Genomic DNA, 18,031 nt, shown 5'->3' with positions numbered 1-18,031 from the left:
ATCGTTGACAGCATTGTTGAGCTCGTTTTCCAGCATCCGGAGTTCGCAAGGTCTTGCGTGCGGATCATGATCTGGCAGCATCTGTTGGGTTGTGAAAGAGGACATTCTGGTGTCTACAACTCTCTGGATCACGGCTGACTTGTTTTACCTGCAGCAAGATCGACACCATGATAGGTGCATGCCCGCCTCACAAGTTTTGAACACCATGGACGGACTCGTTTGGCCAGGCAGTCGAGGAACACATCCACGGCAGTCCTTTGTGCGTCTTTGGTGCGGATGTCTGGATCTGGACACTCGGAGTGGTCCTTGCAACGGTCCCATCGAGATCTTCGGGAATGTGGGATCTAACGGAAAACCGCGAAACGAACGACCAAGAGGACTGTGCTCTGCAATACCAGCCACCTTGACACCGTCACCAACCAAAGACGAACGCCGTTCTGCGACGCTGAGACGCTGAGACGCTGAGACGAGACCGACTTACTGTCATTTAGACAATCCTGAATCGGCAGCCAGACCCGGCGGCATTTTGCGACTTGGAGCTCCAGCTACCGACGCCCAGGACCAAGGGGGGGACACCAATTGTTGAATCGCCAAGCACTCTCCCAACGTGCCAACAACAGGGATCCCTCCAAATGACAATTAGAACGTTGGGAAAGCTGCCCTCGTCCGCAAACACGCAGCAGCATCCATCAAGGACCTAAGGCACATCGAGACGCACCGCGGAAGCACGCGATAATCTCTGGCAGACGACAATGCCGCATGACGCTGGATCTCAACCGTTTCGAAAGGCATGGACATATCTGGTGGTGCGGAGGTCTCGCCTCAACAAAACGCTGCTTCAGGGGACAGTCCAGGGATTCAGACCAGGGGTGTTTTTCGACTTCTGCTTGCACGCTCAGTACGCTCAACGTGGACGCGTTCGGGCTCCGGCCTCACGGCAGGGATCATTGCAGGGTTGTAAGCAGCCACCAGTTTCACACGAACGATCGACGACCAATTACTTTATCTGCTCCAGAGGCCGACGTTTACAGCTATCGCGCCATTGTCCCGATCGATCGCGGCCTCGCCGAACTGCAAAGCCATCTAGGACTTGCAAGGTACCGGATTAGAACTTTCTTTTCTTTTTCTTCCAGTACGGACCAGCTCTGACCGAAATCATGCGTACCGTAGCATGGGCATGTCACAGCATATGCGGCCTGACGTACGGGGCAGCCAGCTCACTCACCAATTTCCGCAATGCAGCACAGGCGCGAATCCGGATGCCCAATTTCCTGGCACTGCAGCTTGTTTGTAGAAGCAAACTTCCGCAAGGGGTCCACTTTACCACAACGATCCAAACGATTGTGAGGCCGTCACAGCTCACTCTCAGCAAGCCAACCCCCTGTGGCACCACAACCCTCGGGCGGCGCCCGTGGTTGCCTGCTACCAACGAGGCTGCGTGGTTAGTCATCTTGTTGCGACGGCTCTATCCGCTTCCGCGTTCCGTTGACAGGGACGCAGGCCACAATCAGGGTTTACGGGCAACGAGGCGCTCTGGTCGCCTTGCCAGCGGCATGGCGGCAAAGGGGCCGCCCATGACAAGTGCACATTTCTCGCCAGGATCACGGTCGTCTTTGCAGATCCAGGAACATTTGTCCCTAAGGTGATGGCATAGCACCTGCCACCCTGGCCGCCGCCGCGGGTGTTCCGCCACACCGCAATATGCAGAACGTCTTGCCGTGCCGTCGCCATGCCTCGTCATCGCCGGCACAGCCTCCGCCCCGGCAAGTGCACCACTTGCAAAGCCTGGGCTGCGTATGCTGCTCGCATGCACAGAGCCAAGCATTTTCTCCACTACGTATGGCTGGGATCTCGCGTTGTTGCGACACCCCCATTTCCCTGGACGAATCTCTGGCTCGGGGCCGCGCTTCAGCCCATTGACGGCGTTACGAGGGTACTTCCCCTTCGTCAGGTCATTGCTGTGCTGGGCTACGACTCTGACTTGGGCTTTCGTCATCTTCTTTCCGAGTCCTCCAAGCCGGGTAGCCTCCCGGTGCAAGGATACCGGATCTTCGCCCCGTTAAGGCTTGATTTGACTTGCAATGCCCACAACCCGACTCCGAACGACGGCTTTGCGGGAGAGCAAATGACAGCTGCAAGGGAGAGTAGGCGTACTGCAGAGGAATGCCTCGGCATGAGGTTTTCCGACTGGTCTGCGCAAGGTCATCCACCGCAAGCCTATTCGTCGACGGCTCGTGATCCCTGCAGGCCCGAATCTCGACCTAACCTCATTCGATGCAGTAGGGTGAAGGCACTGCTGTGCTGTTCAGAGGAATGATTATCCCTGGATCGGGCACGGTAACAGCCTCTGCAAAGTCAGTAGTTGAAGCAGGACTATGCACCGACCACCTCGGAGCTTCCAATCTTTGGAATTTCTTCGAAATTGTTCTGCCAGATGACCCCTGACATCTCAATAGTAGCCGGAGCTACGCTACGGTCATCGAGCCTGCGAGCAAAAGCCTTCTGGGTACAAAAGCCTGGCCCGTACGCCCTCGCTCTTGGGTAGTCTATTTTTCACACCTACTCACGCGAGCATCCCGACCCAGCCGTCCTTCATACCACGTTGCTCTACTTTCGATCCCTCTCGCAAGAAACAGCACACCGGGCCCGCCGTGTAGCCAGACACAGTGGCGATGATCTTCATCTTGCATGCTCCACGAACAGACCTAACCGACGGTATCTCAGAGGACAGCGATGAGCACCTCAGCCTCCCTTTCGCCAGGCCGGGCATTTATTTTGCTATCTTTGTTTGCTTTTGGGGCTTTTACGCTTTGCTGCGTGTACTGTCCTGGGGCAAACAACGCATCGTGCGGTGGGCGAGGCACGCTCGTGCTGAGACGCAGCGATCTGAGAACATTGAACTTGCTGATGTCGCTTCGGCCCAACCTGAGCAGTCTCGTACGAGCCGTTTCAATCAACTGCTCGGGGTCGCTCATGCCTCAGTTCTCAGCCTTTGGGACACGGCCCTGTCCTATCTGGCATGACATCCCGTCACAACTGAGATCGCCGCCTGAGAAAACTGAATTGCCCCTGGCAGAACAGATCACAACACCAATTGCGGAACTGGAGGTAATTGGCATTTCCATCCCTGTTGTTTGCTTTTGACTGGCAGCTGGGTCAAGCCATACTGATTATCTTGCAGACTGCAGCGAATGCTCATGGCGACCCGTACTCGACGTCCACAAGAGAGACTTTACCGGACCAACAAGATCGATTGCACGACGGATACCACGTACCACTTTTGTGACTAAAGGTCTGAGAACGAAACTACAAGGCGAGATACGACAGCGCAAATGTACAATGCTGTGACGGGTTATCTATACGGGACATTCAGCTGTGAGCATCAGGACTTCGGGACATTAGCATTAAAACAAAAACCGGCCGTGTTGCCCCATAGACAGGTGAATGGGGGGAAGTTACTCTGATGGACCTTGTATGATCTGGTGGCGCAGAGCATGCTTGGGCAAGTCCCCATTTCTTTCTTATGCTTGAGGACCCTAGGGTCCCCAAGCAATCCATATGATATTAGACTCAGTTAGAGCAGGAACGAAGAGTCTTTCAATCCTCTCGCTCTGATATGGACCCGGATGCATGAGTTCGTTTTTGCCGCGAGATCTTGCTGCCAGGACATGGTCCCCAAGACTAGCTGGCACTTTCCTTTAGCGCTGTTTGGTGGCAATTGCTCCGTGGCGCACGATGCCACGGGCTAAGCATGCAGCTTGGGTGGTCGCCTGGCGCACGGTCGAATGCAGGAGCGCCTGGCAGCGCTGCGCGTGGGTTGATGCAGCCAGACATATGGCAGCCCTGGGCCTCTACACGCAGTGTAACAATCCTAGCAGAGGCATTCACATTAACATAGCAGTCCCTACGGGAACCCTCTTTTAGGCCGCCCGGGACTCAAACAGTCCACATTGCCGCAGCGCGAGGGCCGTTGCAGATACCCGCATTTACTGCTTGCTTGCTGGCGAACCTCGTACAATCATCACTCCACTTCAGCCCTCTGTAATGCGCCCCGCGCCGTTAGTGGCCGGCTTTGCGTGGGTCGCGCTTCGGTCATCCGCGGAGCCGGCGTGATCGGTAGGCGTCGGAACCGGCCTTCCGGCCGGTGCTGGTACTCGCGGGGTACAATACCTGTGAGTGGAGGTGAGACAATGAAGTCCAGCATGGGTAGTGGCATGCGACGCCCGTGGCAGCCACGCGAGTCCTTGCATTACGCCAATTCCAACTCGTGCCTGACCAGGGCGATATGACGCAGACTTTGTGGTGAGACGATGATGCCCTGCCCGAAAAGGCATGCACCTGTGCGCGTTTCTGAAGATGGGCCCTCGAAATACCTATGCGACGTTGGGGCGGTGCTCTGTCGTCGCGCGGGTAGTGTGGCTGAGACAACTGTATCCCGAGCAAGTGGGCGAATGATAGTACCCATTTCACAGCGTAAAAGCGCCCCAACTTTCCCCCCATCCCTTCGCGGCTTGCCCAATCGTGGAGCAGGCCCGTCAATCTGCCCCTGAATTCCAAGGCCACCCAGCCCTGTACCCATCCGTCCCTGGTCTGCCTTGTACCAGTAGGAGGTCAAAACCTAACCATGATACAGTGGGGTGTGCCCGTATTTAGCGTAGAGGGCACCACTGGCGAGTGCAACACGGCATTGTCACCCAAAGTGGCTGTTGCGATTTCCCTTCGATACTTTCCCCTCTTTCTTTGGAGGATAGAACTCTGCGACCATTGCTTTTAAGAATGAGATACTCGCTTGCAGACTGCCAGTTAGGTAGGTACACAACGAAGTCGTGCAGTAACCATGGCGCGGCTCCTCATTGCCACTCCGCTGCCTCCTGAACTCCGGAGTTGCATCTAGGGCTCAGCACAACACTATTAGCCGAACGCATCATCACACGTGCTCGCTCGGCTTCCGCGTAGGCGTGAAAGGTGAACGAATGGAATAGGGGTAGCCATGCAATCAGAATTACAGAGGCATGGACTATTCAAATAGCGTCTAATATATCCGCCCCTGAGCACGGCGCTCTAGATCTCGGTAGCCAGGATCTGCTCAATCGCCTTCACAGCAAGTTCCACGCTGCAATTCACTATTTGAATGAGCCTCCAGTCCTCTTCTGCTTTAAACTGTGGACTTTATAATGGCATTTACGGAATACTTGCCTCAATTCTCAGCAACTATGAACAGGAATTTCCAGATCCACACAACATCTTCGAGGAACCGCAGCGTTGCCCCGGAACACTCGTATCACAAGAGCCTTAATCGACGACTACCGCCGGATCCGACAACGCACCCTGCGCGCCTGCTGATGCTTGGAGTTGCAGATGCGTGACACTCCCCGTCTCCCCGCGAGCGGTGATCTTGATGCTAGGAGCGCCTGTCATAGCGACGGCTGGTCATACGTGAATGCTGCGTACAATCTCCAGACGATTTCAGCTGTGGCTGAACGCGCAAAGGGGCGCGCAGGGTGAGATTCGACCGCAGAACTGATGGCTGTCCACCCGCGTCCAGAAAGAGGAAAGTACAGCGCAGTGACTTTTGGAAAGCAGCGGAGAAAACTCGGCACGTTTCCACCCAACGGTGAATAAGAGAGGCGTGTCGGGTGGAGGTTAACCGCCTCTGCCTGGCACCCCGCACTTCGTCAGCCAGACAGAGTTTGATATCTCCGCGGGATACGAGATTTAACCCTTCAGAACGCACGCCGCATTTCGTCAGCCAGACAGAGTTTGATGTCTCCGCGGGATTCGAGATTTAACCCTTCAGAACGCATATGCACCGTTTGCCGTCACATCTTACAGTCGCAGCAAGAGTTGTGGTGATGTCCTTCGCCCGGTGGCACAGGGCGCATGTCGTCGCTCTCTGACTCTTCGCGACAGCGTGGTCTCGTCTTGTGCTTCGGAAACTTGACACGTACAGTAGGCAATACCGATAGACGAGCAGATGTAACATCCAAACATCTAGTCGCCTTGTCCTTCAAGTATAACTCGAGGGAACGAGCGATGCGGGATCCGGAGTGGTTAGTAAGCAACGTGCAGGGAGTCGCGGGGACTGAACCCGAGCCAGTTCCGATCCCGGCTCCGTCGAGAGGCAACACATTTTTTATTTAAAGATGTGACATGCTCATTGTGTCTACAAAACCCGTTCAGTATCTCCATCTCTCAACCACCCAGGAATTGCCAGCATAGTTACCCGCAATGGCCACCGAGTCGAGACCACCTTTTCCACCATTCACTCTGGAGACGGCGCAGAAGAAGGTCAAGGCTGCTCAAGATTCTTGGAACACCAGGTAAGAGCTTGACAGCCAGACACAAATACTGATGGAAACAGCGATACTGACGAGTCTGACAGAGACCCAGAGAAGGTCAAGATGGCCTACACGCCCGACTCCATTTGGCGCAACCGTGGCACATTCCTCCAGGGCCGCGACGAAATCGTCAAGTTCCTAACCGACAAGTGGTCCAAGGAGGACGGCTATCGTCTGAGGAAGGAGCTGTTCGCTTTCACCGACAACAAGGTCAGTAGAGTCAAGCTCGAGCACTGCGTAACCTGCGACCTAATAACAGCAACAGATTGCGGTGCAGTTCTGGTACGAATGGCACGACGAGTCTGGCCAATGGTGGCGCACATATGGCCTCGAAGACTGGACCTTCGCCGAGAACGGATTGATGAGGAAGAGGCAGATGAGCGGCAACGATGTGCAAATCGACAATGAGGCGCGCTGGTTCAAGGATGATGTGGATGTGAACACGGTCTCTATCGGCGAGAAGCACTGGTAGGTTATCCGTCGAGGTGACGGGAGGCATACGGCCGGGTGGACGTCAACATATATTCATACGGCATTCCCATTGCCTGGAACAAGCATAGCAGGGACGAGGCGAGGACTGTTGTGCAGACTGAGACAACTCAGCTAGCCTTGGTAATTTAGAAAGGGTGCGAAAAGGACGGTCACTCGGCTGCCGTATATGGATGGACATCCGCTCGTTATGTCAACGTCAAGCACGCTCAGTCTGTTCATACAGACGGCTGCCTCCGTCGCTCAATCGCTTCTCTTCAGCTTCGTACAATATCGCCCCTGGAGAGAGCCTACACACCGCTCTCGCTGTGGGAAGGCACCTGTGAACAGTCGTGAATATCCTGCCACGGCAAGCCCTTGGTTCTTAAGCTTGACTGGAAGATCGTCTTCTTCAGGCGTAAAGCGAGCTCTTGTTGACACGCCTCGCTTCGTAGTAGGGCGCTTCTTGACCGGTGACTGGTACTGGAGGCGTTCAGTCGTAGGGTTTTTGCGTCTGTGGTTGACGCAGGAGTCCCAGACAACCTGTAACTGGAAAGTCGCCAGGCCGTACGTCGTTACACGCTTGCGAACCACGTCCCCAAGCGCATACTCCTCGAACTTTGCCGTAGGGACCTGGGCGCTCACATCTTCATTGCCGGAACCTTGAGACGAGGGCGGGCTAGGTATGCTGCGCCGGCCAGAGCGCATCCGACCGGAAGCCGATGTTTGGACCTGTTGCGATCCGGAGGTGCCATTCAAACGAGTCCACCGTCCGTTGGACGTCCTAAAGGTTGGCTTGGTAGGAGTACTTATCTTAAGGCGCTTGCGTTGCGGCGGGCGAATATCGCCGTCTTCCTCGTCCAGACCACTTTCGCTAGCCGAAGAAGGATGGTAGGCATCCTCGTCCTCCCTATTGCGGCGCAGACGACGGCTGTCCTGGCCGTCGGATTGTTGCACAGCTTCGTCGCTATCCTTGAGGTTGATCTCGGAGGCCTTGAGGGAATGATGTTCCCCGTATTCAATTACACTCCTCCTCCGCCTAGGTCTGGGCCTGGGTAAAGGCGGCTCAGCTTCGTCATCTTCCTCGCTATCACTGTTGTCGCCATCCATGTCGTCACGAGAGTCGCCATAGTCGACGGACTTGGACAAATACACACCAGACACCACGGGCCCTCGGAATCCCTGTGCGACATTGGAGTGATGCTCTGTCGTAGCGCAGGTAGTGCGGCTGAGACAACTGTATCCCGGGCAAGTGTGCGAATGACGGTTGGAACGCAGGGGGCGGGGGTGGGTGGAGTACCCATTTCAAAGCGTAAAAGAGCGCGAACTCTCCACTGCCCCATCCCTTTATAGCTTACCTAAATGTAGAGCAGGACGTCAATCTGCCCTGATCTCCTAATACTTACAGGCTACCTACCCCTATACTAATCCGTCCTAGGTCTACCTTACGCTAGTATAAGGTCAGGACCTAACTATAATATAGTAGGGTACCTGTATTTAGCCATAAAGGGGCAGCGCCGGGAGTATAATAGGATATAGGATTGTTACCTAAAGTGGCTTTTGCGATTTCTCTCTGACAGGGTTCCCTCCATTCTTAGGAGGCGTGATTCTACGACTGCTGCTTCGAAAAATGAGATAATCTTACAGTTGTAGCCCTCTGGCAGCATGTCGCCCCCTGATGTAAACGCGACTACCTTAAGGTAAGGAGCCCCAGGACGAGCACGCAGTGCAAAGTATTCCCAGAAACTACGAATCTAGTATGTGTTTGAAGAACACGTCTACTGCGGCTAAGTTGGCTGTGATATGTTCCAGAGTGCTTGCGTGCCGTTGCCCATTTGTTCAAAGATTCGATTTATGTGCTTTACGTGACAGTCGTGCTGGACGTTGCCGAAGAGCGGCCGGCAGTTGTGCTGCCCCTTACGTTAGTGCTCCACACTTTGCAGGTTCCACGGTGACATTGCAGAAATCTAGCCCAGATATAGCCACCCTTCGTCCCACAACTCGGAGGAGAGTGGGATGACATGACTCGTGACAGGCGGCCGTTGACCACAGCCGCGCAGCCGACACGATCCCACCAGCCCACCCTTCGGAGCAGGGTGGGATTTCACATGGGTCGTGACTGGGGCTCATGCACGTCTGCGTCCGTGCTTGGCGAGGCATCATCCCACCTGGCGGCGGGATGTGGGATGGGCCGGGTGTAAAACGAGGAAACAACCGCGTCTGCGCTGCGACTCGGGCTTAAACTTTGGCAGACACTTGAGGGCTGGAGCGATCGAGTTGTGACCACCTGAACTAGAAAGATTCCTCTCACCTCTCCTGCCTGCATCTCTAAATTTCCTCGTCTTCCCAGCCTGTCGAAAGCCACCGAATAAACCACCCATCTTGATACCTATTCTTCCACTGCCCGCCACAACCATGTCCAAGTGAGTTCCCTACCACAGCCAGACGTCAAATCCACTACAGCCTCGCTTGCTAACACTGTACTAGCTCCGATTTCGCCGCCAGCAGCCGCGAGGTTCGTTCTCCCTCTCCACGGCCCGAAGTCTGGAATCTACAATCTGACTACGTCTCAGCACTTGTGCGCTCGCATGGACCGGTTCCTCGAGTTCATCAACTCGGGCGACGAGACCATCGGCAGGGAGGTCGTCTCCGAGTCGGCCGAGTTCCACGTCCCCTTTGGCGGGGCCCCGCTCAAGGGCCTCGGCGGCTATATGCAGATCCTCGGCAAGATGCGCGGCGCCTACCCGGACATCCAGTGGTCCCTGCAGGAGGCCATTGTCGAGGGCGATAAGGTCGTCGCGCGGTTCGCCATCTCGGGCACGCACCTGGGCAACTTCCTCGGCACCCCAGCGACGGGCAAGCAGATTAGCTCGCAGGCCTTCAACATCTACAGGTTTGCCAGTGGCAAGATTGTCGAGGAGCGCGGTCTTCCGGATATCTTTGGCATGCTTGCTCAGATTGGGGCTATTGCGATCCCCGGGCCACCGCCCGCATAAGTTTATTTCTTTTCAGGCAAGGCCCGAAACTGTAGCAAGTGTATTTCACCCTAATTACAAATATGGCGAAACATCTGTCAGACGTGACGATGACCCGACACTTACTGTATATTTGCTAGTGATGCAGCGTTCGGCTCGATAGGAATGCTCTTCGTTGTACGGCGGGCCATTCATGCGCGGAGGTCAATCATGGGACCCCGGGCATGATGCTGCTGGAGCCGGGACAATATGGGATAGGCGATCACATCGGCTTTGTGGCTCGGTGGGCGTTGGACAGGATGCGGACTATTCATCGGCTTGCTGTAGCTGTATTTCTGCTTGTGATAACTCTCTATTGTGAAGATGCGGTGTACTCAATATGCCACATGCGTATACCGCTTGTATTGATATATATCCCTCCTTGTCCATGTTGATTGCCATCTCAACGAGGGCAAGGTTGTATCCTGGGCAAGCAGCCAGGGTGCTTCGCGCAATCAGGTAGCGGAGTCTGGATGTCCAGCACCGATGCACAGGAATACCCAACAGCAGACAGGTCGACTCCATCCTCGAAGAACCGCAGTGCTGACCCGAAACCCCCGGGATAACAAGGGGCTTGATCGATGCCCGCCGCCGGATTCGCACCCTGCGCGCCTGCTGATGCTGGGAGTCGCAAATACGTGACACTCCCGTCTTCCCGCGAATGGTGATCTTGATGCTAGGAGCGCCTGTCAGAGCGAGGGCTGTTCACGCATGAATCCCGCGTACAATGTCCAGACGGTTTCAGCTGTGGCTGAACGCGCAGAGGGGTCACGCAATGTGAGCTTCCAGGTGGTCTGCGGCCTCTGGTAAGGTGCTGCCATGAAGAGAGTAGATGCTCGCGCGTTCTGAGCTTGCAGTTGCGTCCGCAAGGCAGGCTCGAGATGCGTATCTGTGTGCCGATATAGTATTAAATAGTACTTGGGCTGGGACAGGCCTGTTTGCTTTGAAAGGAGCTTTCTCGCCGCGGAACAGCCCCGCCTTGACAGTGTCCATTTAGAGAGGCTTATAGGTGACCTGCATAGGCACTAGTATCTCCTCGACAGATATGCCGAGACTACTCGGCTTAGAGAGGCATGTATCACACTAGACGGGGTGAATTTAGAGGTAGGAGAAGAGGGGCAACCTAGAAGAGAGGACTTTATATAGCCTACAGGAGGAGCTCTACTGCCCCAGCACATCGCCTCCGGTCGGAACATCCGGATCAAGGCCATTTAGGATTCGAGCACGTTGAAGCGCACGTGCCGATTAACACAGGCAATGGCAGCCAGTATGAGACCGCAGCTCGTGCTATTCACTTGCTAAAGGGCGCCAAGCCAGCGGGGATGCCGCCAGCGAGCACGCTTGTGCTGATTGTGCAGCACAAACTGGGCCAGCTCGCAGCTATGCACTGGAGCATGGATGGCATGGGTAGGTTATGCTGAAAAGCGCCCTCTACAATTCCCAGGGTTGTGTCGTCGCTTGCCGACTGGATAATCAACCAGGAGACACTCTGGGTAGTAACAATCTTTTAATGCCTATTGTAGACTATAGGTGGGCGTAAATGTGAAATGAAGATCCAACGAAAACGAAACCAGCAGGAATATTCAAAACCCATGTTCGTCGTGGTAATGTAGACCAAGCCGTCTTGATGCAACGGGCGACGCTTATGTCTTGCCCCCAAGACTGTGATTCGTCTACCACAGCAATTAGATACACAAACCCCAGAGAGGGCCAGTGTTAGACTCTGTGCTTTTCAGACGGGGTTTTCAGCGTTCATGGTGTCGCATCACCCCATCAGGCCCGCGTAATCGTCTCGCCTCCGTCAATGAGATAGCTGCAAGTAGGCAGCTGCTGGACGACACCGCTGACGATGGCGACAAAGACAGCCTGTGCACTGGACATGGCGTCTTCAACGGGGCCGGTGACGGAAGGGGCGATGGCGGTGATTGTATTGAGGGCGTTGACCAGGGCAGTTTCAGCTTCGATGGCCTGCGAGGTCAGGTCAGGTTAGCGATGGATCTCGGGGAAGCCAGGCCAGGCTACTGAATCGAAGAAAGCTTGAACTCAGGTGAGGGCTGCATACCGGCTGCACATTGACGCATATCTGTTCCTGCACATCAGGCGGGAGCGCGGTGCTGAGTTGGGGCACCTCCAGGACGATGGTGTCCAGAAGGCCCGAGATGGTGCTGATCCCACCAAGGATAGACTGTGACAGACTATCTGTAAGCATCGTTCGCAAGTCATAAAGAGCATGCAGTGTTGTAGGGATGTCGAAGCAACTTACTGGAAGGGCAGTGATGATGGTGAGCTGGTCCTGGGCGAGGCTTGTGATACCATCGGTCACACCGGTGATCACGGAAGCCAGGTCACCCACATCGCTGATGAACTCGGCAGGGTCAAACTGGCGTGCCTGAAGTGAAGTCGGAGAAGCGTGGGTGCTGGCGACCAGCAATGTGTAAGTAAACGGAAGATTCACGTGCATGTTTGCAAATTCTTAGAAGTCAGGCTGGTGGAGTGGGTGTGAGGGGAACAGGTGTGCTTTGAGGGGAGTATGATGTTGTAAGGGATGAAGGCTCCTGTGCTGCTGCCAAAACTAATTTCCTGCTGGGCATGGTGATCTGACTTTATACTCGAGAATATACACATGGTTGCGTGGAGAAAGATAATCTGTCTCGTGCATCGTTCTACATGAATAACAGCTTTGCGATGATCTTTGTCCCCGTGATGTATCAGTTGCGCTTGGCAAAGGCATGCATTTTTAAACCTTTGGGCAATAGCCTTGGCATGGCTGTCTGGTTGGTCCGTCACAGTCCATCTTTACTTGAACCAGGCATCCCTCGTGAGGGACTGTCTGAGAAGCAAACAACGTAGAGGGTGTCTTATATACACACAGGAGGCACACCATGTCTCGGCTTTCTCGGATAAGACCGCATGCTGAGTTGCGCTGAGACCATGCGTGACCGAGCTTAAACGCAAGGACGACGGAGCATGGCCTGTCCATAATCTTGCGGAGAATGCCGATTCGAATGGCTCATAGGCGGGGTTGCGCTGCGAAGAGCAGTCCAGATGCAATATCTGATTGGCGGTGAGTTGAGTCCGGGACATGAATACTGGGGATTTTGCAAGGTTTTAAGCCAGTCGAATAGTAGTGTGCGAATCTACTTGGTTCTGCGCCAAATTTATGCCCGATAATATGTGCCCTAGGCTATAGTAGGTACGGATCGATCGGTTGCAGCTGAGCTCTTAAGTTGCTCCGAGATCCCCGCGGTACGTAGTAGCGCCGCACACCCTAGAACTTCAAGGATATCGTCGGTCTTGAAAGTATTGGAGTCAACTCAAACACAAGAAGATATGTTGTGGCCAAGAACATGGCAGCAGCAAGATGCACGTTTTGACTAGGACCCGACAAACGTGCCTCTTCTATTTGTCTGCAACCGAGTTCGCAGCATTAGATTCGGGCCCCCAATTAGCATATGATAGGCCAAAGCAGATCCTGGTACACACGAGCACCATCCCATCGGTCGAATCATCCTGGTCTTGAACCACAATGGCAGTAAACGGTATATATTCGCACAACGGACCATGGGCAGTCCCCGATCAACCATCATATCTATGCAGCTTGGATCTTGTCGAATTCACAGATTCCTGCCCGTCTCGAGTAGTGATAGGCTCCAGGGGTCTGCTGGCAGCTGGAGCGTGCCTGCTGGACATCAGGCGCCCCTGGATAAATGCCGGTTGCCTGTTGAACCTTGCGACCCCGTGTACGAAGGGCTAGGTGAGGATTGACTGTAAGAGGGTGATGGTGCAAGCCACATCAGGGTCGGTTCCGTGCATGAGTAGACGCACTGTCACAACGGCCGAAGCCAGGCCCACATGCTGCCTTGGCCTTGATGACGAGTATAACCAGATGGTTGATGAGCCCCTCGGCCGCGCTAATGCCCGATCAGGCTTGACCAAATACACGTAGCCTGCGTCCCATAGGTGGCTCGGCCGAGCAGTGGCCGTGGGCCATGCAGAGGCACCCGCAATGACTCGCTCGACGCCCCTATTTTTCCCGGAGGGCCCTGCGGCGGGGGCGGAGGCGGGCATCCCCAGACAACCACTGAGGGGCACCCTCTCTAGCCCCCCAAGGTGTGATAGGCTGCATCATGGAATGCTAGGTGTGTAGAGTTTGAGGTGTGCGGTGTGCGCGGCACACGGCCTGCTTGGCTCGCGACCTTCCGGCCAATTTTCTTCCGCCGACTTCTCCACAACCACCCCCCCGTTCTGCGACGACGACGACGACCAAGACGCGTGCGCAACGACGACAGCGTCACATCCGCCCGCGCCCAGCACTCTTCGCCACCAAGAATGCCGGAGAGGAAGAATGACAAAAAGAGCGCCTTCTCATGCCACGGATGCCGCACCCGCAAGGTCCGTCCATTCTGTGCCAACTTTTCCCCCTCGATGCCGGGCCCCCTTGCTCCCGTCCTCCGGCAGAGCCGGGCCGATCCCGCGAGGTGAAGCAACGCTGACTCTAGACATATTCATCCGCAGGTCAAGTGCGGCGCTGAGCAGCCTGCCTGCCGGCGCTGCGTGAAGCGAGGAGAGGAATGTGTTTACAAGCTGTACAGTGCCGCGTTCCCCTTCAGTCTCTCCACCTCCCCCGTCACGTCCACTGACCACAATCCACAGAGCCCCGACGTTATCATACACCGAGCGCCTGGAGCGTCGAGTTCAGCAGCTCGAAGCTCAACTGGCTAGTCAGCAAGGCCCCTCGACCAGCGGCGGCCATGAGCAGCCCGCGGCCTCGCCGAGCGCGTCGTCGAGCGGCCTCTCGCCAGGCACTGCTGCAAGCGGCGGTCACGCGGTCCGCATCGAGGGCCTCAAGGTCGACGACAAGGGCATGATCACCTACCACGGGTCGACCAGCTTCTTCCAGGCAGTCTCCAGCCATGCCAAAGCCGAGACACGCCAGCAGGAGCAGGATGCGGCTGGTGATGAAACACAGGCCTCGCGAGACATCGAGCGACGCGAAAGACTTGTCAACAATGCGTGGCAGCAACGTGTCATGGAATCGTACTCTGGTATCCCAGTATGTATCATCACCAAGACACCTTATTATGTTGTGGCCGCAGGCTGTCCCGATGCTCATCAGACTGACATGGCCGCACCTGTCATAGGAGCCCTTCCAATATCTCCTGGATCTGCACTGGTGCTGGATCCAGCCACTCTTCAACTTCATATATCGGCCGGCATTCACTCGTGAGCACACTTGAATCCTCTTCTTATACAATTTCTCCTCGATACTGAGATATAGTCCTAGGCGACATGCAGACTATGGGACCTTACTACTCTCATTCACTGATGAGTGCCGTCATGGCGCATTCTGCACGATGGGGCCGGAGAGACCCTGCCATCAGGGTCAAGCTTGACGAGTTCGATGGCGGACGCCTCTTCAGTCGCCAAGTGAGGTCCCTCATATTCGAGGATCTCGAAAATGGTGTCGGAACCGTCCCGACAGTGCAGACACTGCTGCTCCTGAGTGCCCAAGAATGCGGCGCAGGAAACACGGTGCAGGCATGGGTATATAGCGGAATAGCCTTCCGGCTCGTCGACCACTTGGGCATCTGTATCGACGGACAGAGGTTCACGAGCGATGTCCAGCTTTCGGATGAGGACATGGAGATTCGTCACCGACTATTTTGGAGCTGTTACTTCTGGGATAAGATCATCAGTCTCTATCTTGGCAGGCGGCCAACCTTCAAGTACTCTGACGTCTCGCCACCCCCATCCATGTGTGAGTTCTTTTGCCAGTCGCCCATATCTCTCCCTCCAAGTCATTCTCTAACATGAGGCTAGTCGACGACTCGACCGAGACCGAGCTGTGGGTTCCTCACGGAGTCACATTTCCATCTGGTTTCGAGTATCCACCGACACCGGCACACTCCACATCGTGCTTCATACGCATGTGTGAGCTATCAGTCATCTTCAACGAAATCCTCAGCCACATCTACGATCCTTTGGGACAGAATACGCAGTCCGAGATCGAAGCATGTGTGACCAGTCAAAGCGTCGCTCTGGACATTTGGTGGCGCGATCTGCCTCCGTTCTTGAAGCTCGAGCCCACGAACCTGCCACCAGTCGCACCGCCATCCCATATCGTGGTCATGAAGTAAGAATACCCGACCAGTTCCAGTGACCCCTTGCTAACTTCTGCGCGTACAGCTGTCTCTACCACACGTTCCGGATACTGCTCTACCGGCCCATGTTGACTCGTCGGTCAAGTGACGCCACCAGGACAGAACCGAATCGGTTTCAGGGGTACCTGGAGCAATGTGTCACCTCGGCTGTCGCTATATCAGCTGTATTTGACCTCTTTGTCCGGTCGTTTGGCTACGGGCATTGTATTCTATCATTATCGTACTCGGTCTACATAGCCGTGTCTATATTTCTGCTGCAAGTGCAGGCACACGAGGGCGGGAACGAGGCCCTCCATCGTTTGCTGTTTTGCGTAGACTGCCTGGAGCAGGTCAAGGACGTCAATCCGGGTAAGTCTCCACCTCACACTTGCCCAAGAATGCGTCCCCTTTTGCGACAGTTTCTGATCGTTCTCTAGTCATTGTCAGCGCCCTCAAGCCAATCCACGAGATCCTCGAAAAGGCAGGCATCAGCACGGCGCAGGCCGCACTGGGTCTGGCATCGATAGGACTGAACGACAAGATCCCGGCACACATCACTCACACGGCCGATCCTGGGGGCTCGTCGGCATCTGCAGCGTTCATACATAACGCAGCATCACAAATCCAACAAGCGCCGCCAACCGGCGGTCCGCCTCTGCTGAGTGCCGAACAGCTCCCGCTGCCACCCATGAACACGACAGGACAGCTTGCCAACCGACTGCAACCGCAGGGACAGCAGCGGTACGCATCTGTCTTGCCGGACCATCAATTGAAGGATGGAGTTGTGGACCAGTTCCCGGACAAGATCTTCGATGCGGCGTCAACGCTTGACGTGCTGAAAGTGAACATACAGAGCCTCGACATACCGCATGACCCTGTTCCTGGCTGAAGGGCGAGGGCAGGGAGTTCTCACATGTGCGAGATTTCCTGGATTGTGTTTGCATCTCTGGCAATCCTTGACCATGCCCCCATAGACTCCTCGCCTCACGACTCACTGCTGGAGTTGGACCCTCGTCGTGCATTGAGTTTCGGGTCGATCATAGTTCTGCTTGACCTTGGTGGTTTTCTCGCGATGGCCCTTTCGCGCTTTGCTGGACGATAGTTTACGTGCAACATGAGATCCACGTTTTGTTAGCATAGCCTTTGAAGAAAAATACACTCGAATTCAGCCAAACGTGCTCCACGGCTGAGCCGGACAGACCGGAGCAGCAGGCTCACATGTCGCGCCTCTAGTTTTGTAAGCCCTGGTTGCTGGGGGTTGGATCTAAATCTGATCTAGTGGTATTGAATGTGTGTTTAGGCGCATGATGGGACCGTGAAGTGTCTCGGTTCTATTGCTCTATCAACTGTCTGAAAACTGGACTTCAAGTAGCTTTGCAATCAGAACGAAAGCTGTGAGGTCCATCAGTAGCTTCGGGTGTTACATTCAGCCTCAGTACTCGGAATCCAAGATAAGGCTCTTTGCCTCGGCCGGCTCAATCCTCGGCTCAATCCTCGGCTCAATCCTGGCCAGTCTCACGGGTACTCGATATCAAGCCTATCATTTCATAGTCGCCCCAATCAGACAATTCAATTGCCTCACAGTCCGGCCTTCAGAGGAAAGGTGCACGTAGCAGGTGTCTGGGTTTTCTTGTCCCGGGGGCGTTCCGGTAGGCTGCGGGATATACCAGAAACCATCACACGAGACGCCTGTCCCCATTGGCGCAAACGCGATAATCTCTCCCCACGGCGGATTGAATCAGAGAAACAACATCTACTCTTGTGCTCTAGTACAACAACAGGGAAGGCGTGGGACCAGCCAAACTGGTTGGTTGCATAGCTCTATATATATGGTCGTTAGTAGACTTTTGATTCCGGCCGGCGGTTGACAAGGCATTGTTCTTTAAACGCTGTTCATGAGCCCTCAATTGAGACTCCTTGCCCTTCCTATGCGCGGGCACCTGCCCCCCTGAGGCGCTCCCCTCTACTAATCCCAGCAAAGGCTAAGATACAAACAAATGAGACGAACGCACACCCCGCAGGACGCCCTCTTACTTTCAAATGCGTCCCATCTTCCAGGAACCGCCATATG

General features: G+C 55.1%; 6 protein-coding genes across 6 annotated transcripts; 4 read left to right on the top strand and 2 right to left on the bottom strand.

The window, feature by feature from the left end:
- Positions 1-1,729: 1,729 nt before the first annotated feature.
- Positions 1,730-3,023, top strand: B0I36DRAFT_349604 (uncharacterized protein; the record flags this gene model as incomplete). The annotated part of the gene is made up of 2 exons (XM_046156812.1): positions 1,730-2,279; positions 2,704-3,023. 2 exons carry the CDS (start codon positions 1,730-1,732, stop codon positions 3,021-3,023), a joined length of 870 nt encoding a protein of 289 aa, XP_046013218.1.
- Positions 3,024-6,106: 3,083 nt separating this feature from the next.
- On the top strand, positions 6,107-6,903 carry B0I36DRAFT_123892 (uncharacterized protein). The gene is made up of 3 exons (XM_046148082.1): positions 6,107-6,320; positions 6,383-6,548; positions 6,604-6,903. The coding sequence occupies exons 1-3, from the start codon at positions 6,229-6,231 to the stop codon at positions 6,808-6,810; spliced, it is 465 nt and encodes a 154-aa protein (XP_046013217.1). The 5' UTR covers positions 6,107-6,228; the 3' UTR covers positions 6,811-6,903.
- Positions 6,904-7,070: 167 nt separating this feature from the next.
- Positions 7,071-7,916, bottom strand: B0I36DRAFT_363215 (uncharacterized protein; the record flags this gene model as incomplete). The annotated part of the gene is made up of 1 exon (XM_046158774.1): positions 7,071-7,916. One exon carries the CDS (start codon positions 7,914-7,916, stop codon positions 7,071-7,073), a length of 846 nt encoding a protein of 281 aa, XP_046013216.1.
- Positions 7,917-9,068: 1,152 nt separating this feature from the next.
- Positions 9,069-9,937, top strand: B0I36DRAFT_289637 (uncharacterized protein). Its single transcript, XM_046151682.1, has 3 exons — positions 9,069-9,229; positions 9,294-9,321; positions 9,380-9,937. Exons 1-3 carry the CDS (start codon positions 9,222-9,224, stop codon positions 9,800-9,802), a joined length of 459 nt encoding a protein of 152 aa, XP_046013215.1. The 5' UTR covers positions 9,069-9,221; the 3' UTR covers positions 9,803-9,937.
- Positions 9,938-11,593: 1,656 nt separating this feature from the next.
- On the bottom strand, positions 11,594-12,281 carry B0I36DRAFT_363213 (uncharacterized protein; the record flags this gene model as incomplete). Its single annotated transcript, XM_046158773.1, has 3 exons — positions 11,594-11,788; positions 11,883-12,005; positions 12,084-12,281. The coding sequence occupies 3 exons, from the start codon at positions 12,279-12,281 to the stop codon at positions 11,594-11,596; spliced, it is 516 nt and encodes a 171-aa protein (XP_046013214.1).
- A 1,599-nt stretch (positions 12,282-13,880) lies between these two features.
- B0I36DRAFT_324097 (fungal-specific transcription factor domain-containing protein) lies at positions 13,881-17,134 on the top strand. The gene is made up of 8 exons (XM_046154057.1): positions 13,881-14,212; positions 14,336-14,406; positions 14,474-14,873; positions 14,962-15,043; positions 15,105-15,578; positions 15,641-15,953; positions 16,007-16,329; positions 16,398-17,134. The coding sequence occupies exons 1-8, from the start codon at positions 14,150-14,152 to the stop codon at positions 16,847-16,849; spliced, it is 2,178 nt and encodes a 725-aa protein (XP_046013213.1). The 5' UTR covers positions 13,881-14,149; the 3' UTR covers positions 16,850-17,134.
- The last annotated feature ends 897 nt before the right edge of the window (positions 17,135-18,031 follow it).

Source organism: Microdochium trichocladiopsis (assembly GCF_020744255.1).
Source record: "Microdochium trichocladiopsis strain MPI-CAGE-CH-0230 chromosome Unknown B0I36scaffold_5, whole genome shotgun sequence".
Classification (NCBI taxonomy): Eukaryota; Fungi; Ascomycota; class Sordariomycetes; order Xylariales; family Microdochiaceae; genus Microdochium; species Microdochium trichocladiopsis.
Note: the sequence above shows the minus strand (reverse complement) of the source record. Positions and strands in the feature narration are given on the sequence as shown.

What these genes read in the sequence shown, in the direction of transcription:
- B0I36DRAFT_289637 (XM_046151682.1), top strand. An exon ending in TCGCCGCCAGCAGCCGCGAG is followed by an intron (nt 9,322 to 9,379) that starts GTTCGTTCTCCC and finishes ACTACGTCTCAG; the next exon opens with CACTTGTGCGCTCGCATGGA.
- B0I36DRAFT_324097 (XM_046154057.1), top strand. Translation starts at nt 14,150, where the DNA reads ATGCCGGAGAGGAAGAATGACAAAAAGAGCGCCTTCTCATGCCACGGA. An exon ending in ATATCGGCCGGCATTCACTC is followed by an intron (nt 15,044 to 15,104) that starts GTGAGCACACTT and finishes ATATAGTCCTAG; the next exon opens with GCGACATGCAGACTATGGGA. An exon ending in TCCCATATCGTGGTCATGAA is followed by an intron (nt 15,954 to 16,006) that starts GTAAGAATACCC and finishes CTGCGCGTACAG; the next exon opens with CTGTCTCTACCACACGTTCC.
- B0I36DRAFT_123892 (XM_046148082.1), top strand. Translation starts at nt 6,229, where the DNA reads ATGGCCACCGAGTCGAGACCACCTTTTCCACCATTCACTCTGGAGACG. An exon ending in CAAGATTCTTGGAACACCAG is followed by an intron (nt 6,321 to 6,382) that starts GTAAGAGCTTGA and finishes CGAGTCTGACAG; the next exon opens with AGACCCAGAGAAGGTCAAGA. An exon ending in TCGCTTTCACCGACAACAAG is followed by an intron (nt 6,549 to 6,603) that starts GTCAGTAGAGTC and finishes TAACAGCAACAG; the next exon opens with ATTGCGGTGCAGTTCTGGTA.